The following is a 6,000-nucleotide window of genomic DNA, read 5'->3' on the forward strand; positions in this document are numbered from 1 at the left end:
TTCAAACCACATGGAGATTCTGCTGGAGTGCGGAGGAATGTCCTACGAAATGACTCACCTTGGTGCCTTGCAGATTCGTTTCGACTATTTTCAGAACGTTCCCTTCAGTCCGTAATATGTACGCCTGCAGATGCAAACCACACAGGGGAACGATCACACAACGGGTTAAAAGCTCATACTCAGCCCACATACCAAACCCCAACATATGTATAAAGTGGATCTTTGGTAAGGCCATTAGATGTTGCCAACATTCACAATGCTCGTAATTATTTATACTACACACGGAAAAAACTATGCTGCATGACGACTTACTTCCTCTTCTGCACAGATGGAGAAAATTTTAGCCTACAGTGACATTCACAGAAGCACCAAATGGACGTACTTTTGTAACAAACGCCATAAAAAAGCGGGCCTTCCCTGGCTAAGCTGTTCTTTAGTGTTTCATGACATTCATATCCGAATCATATGAATGGCACAGTAACCATTTGTAATACTAATCCCTTCCATTTGCACAGGGCTATCACAAGATCAAACAATAATAAAGTTTCAAACTGAAGCAAAACCCCACAGGCATCCCTTTCAACAGTGTATTTTACGCCCCTCGCTCTGTAGGAATGCAACACACACACATACACGTACACTCTCTTCACTGTCTCTCTCACACACATAACCACCACACAAAATGATTTCCCCTGCTTTCACACACTATTTCAGAGAGAGGCAGAGAGAAAGAGGCATAACCAGGGGCTAAGCCTCAAGAATTCACAAAGATGCCGACACACACACACACACACACACACACACACACACACACACACACACACACACACACACACACACACACACACACACACACACACACACACACACACACACACACACACAGAGTCTGTTCACACCAATGTTCTCACAATTACAGAAATACTCAAAGACCAAGGGGAGGGAGGGACTAATGGGAGAAAGAATAGTACCAAAGGTGAGCTCTTACTCTACCAGTCTGCCCATGCTGGGGTGCTCCGCTCACTACCTCTGTGCTGTGGGCACTCAGAAAGTGTCCTGCGCCCACAGAGTAACCTGTCAGGAGAGAGAAAAAAACACAACTTCAGCTAACGTGGCACAGATACCAGCACAGGAAGCACAGCATATGGATGGCACAGTGTTCAGGTGCCACACAACACCAACAACAGCACTCGCCTTGTGTCTAGACCAAAGGAAGATGTCATCACAAAAAAGGTCTAACACACCCATCTGGAAGCTTCTTATAATAACTATTTTCAATGAAAATGTATAAACAATGAAGTCGTAAGTAATGCTTACACAACTTAATCTTAAGATGTTTAGAGATTGATGACAATCATTGCTCTCAATGACTATCCTTGAGTTTATGACATGTTTTTGTGGATACTAGCTACTTTGTGTCAAACAGATCAAACATCTGGCTAATGATTGCCTTTGTTATTTTTTTTTTTTTTTACAGCTGCAAACATTGAGCAACTTGTTGCACCTGACTATCGGCTTCCTGTTCTCACGGGACAACACGACTTCCCCTCATAGGGTTAAAAACCCATTCTGCTGTGACTATTCAACTCCTGGCAATGTTTGAAAAATGTTCACAGCACAACAGCTAAATATACAGCAGGTGTTTCTAATAGAGTGATACTAACAGTCATTCTGATTATCAGGTAGTTGATCTTATCCCTAATCACATAGGGACAACATCAACTGCTTCATAAATGAAAATAGACAACCACCATTAGACCATTATCATAAACGTACCTACCTAGATAGCTGCCATAGAGAACCATACTGTCTTCATCCAGATATGCTGACAGGACATTGCTTGATGAATTATAGACAAGAACAGACCCGGTCCAATATGATGTTCCAGGGGCACCCATGATAACCAGGTCCTGCAGCAGAGAGTGGCAGGTAACAGATAACTTAACCCCCTGCAATGGTAAGATTGCACATCCAATTCTGTGAGACGGTCTAATAAAGATTAATCACCTCTGTCAAAAAGTTTGACATTCCTGCTTGACAGGACCCATAGTCCTCACCAAATTTTCGCTGGTGATCTGATATGGGAGAAGAGAGATATTCATTATCAGCAGTTGTGACACATACATATGCGCCAGGGAATACATAGAGGAAGGAGAAATATTTATGACAGTCATTGATCTTAAAGGATAAAAATAATAGTAATATCAAAGAGACACTTCAGATATTCTCATTTACTTAATTTGGGACTAGACAAGCCCGTATGACAACAGAAAGGTTTCTTATATTACAGGACATAGCTGAAAATGTGTTTTACATTAAATAAATCCATGTTGTACCTCTGTAGCATGGAGTCAGTGGAACAGGATTCTTGAGATTGGCCTCAATCTTGAAGCATCTGCCATGTGGCAACTTATGATTCTCTATCTTGGCGTAATATACATTTTTCCAACGATGCCCACAAGCCTGAAATCCAAAGTAACAATGGTGGACATGAATGAGATACTATTTGTTTATGAGCTTGTTCTGAAGCTCTATAATAGTTCTGTACAACAATATCAGCCTCCACTGCATCATCCCTAAGCTGGCTTGTAAAAAGGACTCTTCATCTTCCTCAATAAAACAAGAACATTTCAGGGTTCCCCTATGCAGAAGAATAAGAATATTATTTTAACAATATCCCTAACTGTTTTTATTACTGCACTCTATCTAAGAGGTTTCTTGGTGTTTTAAGCCCCCAACGTTGTCTTCAAGGCAGCACTGCCTGGAAGTCGCTAGGGTTAGGCATGGGTTAAGGTTAGGGTTAGGATTAGGTGCCCTTAAGTCGACGGTGGCAGCGCTGCCTGGAAGACGACATTGAGGGCTTAAAACACCATCGAGCATCTAAGAGAGGTGTCTGGATTGGTGTGAGAGTGGCTTACCATCACAGTGCCGGTGACCGGCTCTCTTGCCAGACTCACTCCCAGCCATTGGTTCTCAATCTCTGGAGTACAGGTCTTTCCACAGTATGTATCACTGGCTGAGATATCATCACAACAAAGGTGGTTTCACTCACAATCACTCACATTTTTTCAAAGGCATTGAAAGATCCCAGTTGACTCCCATGACCACCCATCATTTACATTTGCACTCAGTCACTTAGCTGACGCTTTTGTCCAAAGCGATTTACAACAGTCAAGGTGCACAGTGACCACCACTTGGCTTCACAAATTGCTGAACTTAGAAGCATTACAACATTTTCTTATATCCACTGTTGTGTGAAACCACAACTCATGTAGGTAGAACTGTCTGTCCTAAATATTATCATATGTTCTCTGCTGGCATCTACCTCAGGCTTCTCATACTTCATAGGCCTACTAAATGTACAATGTAAATATCAATGTTATTGTCTTCTACGTTTTTAATAAGTCTGTTAACAGTACCAGAAAATCAGCTGAAAGTTGAACAGCAAGCAGAAAAATGATTTAAGAAAAGGAACATTCTTTGTTTTGTTTTTTTGTTTGTTTTTTTAAAGGAACAAATGTAATTTCAAAGTCTATCTGGGAAAGCCCTCAGAGTTTCAGGAGAAGGTTGAAGTTGATCAGGCTGCAAGTGTAACTTATGCCACTTTCAAGTAAATCAGATGGATCCACTTTCCTGTGTTTCCTGTCTCCTTCAACGGATGATGTCTACTGTCTACAGTTTATAGTAATGCTCTGTTAAAGTAACCCAGTTTTTATTCACAATTTGTAAGGAGCCTACTTCACTGGGATTGCCCATTGTATACATGTAGGAGCCCTGTCATCTCAGAGAGGTATGACACCGCATGAGACTTTCGTGAAGGTTATCATGTAATTTTGACCATAAAGAGTCTGTTTAAAGGTACTCTGTACTAATGCCCAGACTTCTCATTAACAGTAATGAACACTTAAAGAGCACTGACATTCAGTGAGTATTGCTACAACTACCACATCTCTATCACTAAAGAAAACATCTACATTAGGCAATGTGTGTGTGTGCGTGTGTGTGTGTGTGTGTGTGTGTGTGTGTGTGTGTGTGTGTGTGTGTGTGTGTGTGTGTGTGTGTGTGTGTGTCTTCAAACATGTACTCAAGGTCAGAACATCAAATCAAACCAGTGCAGGTTTTTATGTCAAACAATGGGTATTTACTCTGACCCCCTCCTAACATTACAGGCCAAATACACCCCCATGTTTTGTCACTAATGATGATTGCTATCCCAAGCATTTGAATGAGGGGGGTGGTCACACATGGGGGTGTCCTGTGTGCCACGACAACGACCCTAATGCAGTTACAGATCCTTAACTGTCAGTCACCACTGACTTTCAGGAAGTTCATTCACATGTCAAGAGTGGACTAGCCTACACCCAAGCTCTAAAATACTTACATGATTTTAACAGTAAGCAAACTTTACCAAACTTCGCTAGTCTAAAGTTAAGATTTAGATTTAATAACATTTAACCACAAAAGAAGTTCCCTCACGGGAAAAATAAAGTTATCTTGACTTGACTTGATTCAAAAGAGGATCACATAGACTTCAGCAGCGTGTACACAACATGTCACTTAATGATTGAAGCCATGAGTTTGACAGTTATGACTGGGATCAAGCACCCAGTAACACACCTGATTTTCCCTCATATTATATTCGAATGAGAATACAAATGACGAAATAGAGACAGTAACCATTTAGATATAAATTGATTACAGAGAGAAAATATACATCTTTCCATTCTGGATGAAAGACAGAAAAGTACAAACCAACAGTCATCTCCTGGCAGCTGCCCTTGTTTGAGACACTGCATTTAAAGATTGCTCCAGGTGTTTTGACCCTGTTGTAGGCTGAATCAGCGACTGGGGCACCCACCACTAACCTATGGGTGGAAATAAAGTTGTGATTTAATACTGTGGTCAATAAGAAAATGAAATAGCGTTGCTCCAACTGACATTGCCCTGTTAAATATTAGTTTCACAAATGTACCATATGGGAAATCTGGTTAAGCACTGAGTTGCATGGTAATTGTCTGTTCCAGGCGGCTGAGAGAAGTCAAATAGCGCTTTGTTGCGACCACACCGATGGGAACGTTGCTGATTAGTATGCCTTGACGTTTTAACACATGCAAGGACTAAATGGGGACTTTGTTCCATTCGCAACAGTTGATAATTGAATGAATGGCTGTATAGTCCATCAGAACTTAATACTTGTAGGCTAATAGACCTAATGCGCTTATTTCACTTGAATAAAGTCAAATTTCTGACTTACCAAGTTTGGCTCTCATACTCATGAAGCAACACAGAATATCCGAAAAGAGATGCGTTAGGTCCAGTGAAATTAAGCGAATGGTAAACATCCAAGTTGTATCCCGCGCTGACGCTCAACTGACACCATATGCAAGCGAGAATTGACATCAACTTGTTAAAGCGCCAACAAAGTTTCAAAGATGCTGTCCGCTCCATTTTCTGTTGTTAAATGACTTATTCCAGATGAGTACTTCAAAGTATGTCTGAACAAAATGAAAACAAAATCTAAACAAATGCTAAGCGCAGAAAAGACGAAAAAGAGCTTTTCTCATCTCCAAGTTTGAGGAGTCACAGGCGGAGAGTCAACTCCTGGCTGTGTCCCGCCTGTTGCGCTCAGTACATCTGCTCGTGCCTAGCCGGAGTCAGCAGCAGCCTCACGGTTAAATATCGTCACGTGAAACTTCTCAAACTTTCTACGCGCTTTGACCCTCTAGAGAGCGCACGAGGAGACTACAAGCTCATTTTCCAGAATAACGTGAGGGCCAGCCAAGATACTTCACACTTGTAAGCCACACCATTAATGTGACAGGCGGGAGACTTATCAAATGGTCGCTAAAACCATTGGCTCGGGGAAAGGAGGAGGAATGTGTAGGATAAGATTAAAGAATGAAAACATGGGGCTAATTTTTAATTTTCCTTAGCAATATTTCAGAATAGTTGTGGTTAATCATTTCCACAGACTTAGATGGGAGATAATGGATTTAGGCC

The 6,000-nt window shown here is 41.3% G+C and overlaps 1 protein-coding gene across 1 annotated transcript in view; it reads right to left on the reverse strand.

Annotated features, from left to right (window-relative positions):
* Window positions 1-5,622, reverse strand: part of itga4 (integrin alpha 4) — a 31,165-nt gene extending 25,543 nt beyond the window's left edge. Inside the window, exons 1-8 of the mRNA XM_076264273.1 lie at window positions 5,255-5,622; window positions 4,753-4,865; window positions 2,919-3,016; window positions 2,337-2,463; window positions 2,008-2,075; window positions 1,781-1,910; window positions 989-1,074; window positions 59-124 (exon numbers count right to left, since the gene is read on the reverse strand). Of these exons, the coding sequence (XP_076120388.1) occupies window positions 59-124; window positions 989-1,074; window positions 1,781-1,910; window positions 2,008-2,075; window positions 2,337-2,463; window positions 2,919-3,016; window positions 4,753-4,865; window positions 5,255-5,448 (882 nt within the window). The 5' untranslated portion in view covers window positions 5,449-5,622. The remainder of the gene's footprint in view (window positions 1-58; window positions 125-988; window positions 1,075-1,780; window positions 1,911-2,007; window positions 2,076-2,336; window positions 2,464-2,918; window positions 3,017-4,752; window positions 4,866-5,254) is intronic.
* Window positions 5,623-6,000: the final 378 nt, after the last annotated feature.

Source organism: Alosa pseudoharengus, unplaced genomic scaffold (genome assembly GCF_046254945.1).
Source record: "Alosa pseudoharengus isolate Yale_2024_CS ecotype anadromous, Long Island Sound unplaced genomic scaffold, YU_APseudo_1.1 YU_APseudo_1.1_scf_3, whole genome shotgun sequence".
In the NCBI taxonomy this organism is placed as follows: Eukaryota; Metazoa; Chordata; class Actinopteri; order Clupeiformes; family Clupeidae; genus Alosa; species Alosa pseudoharengus.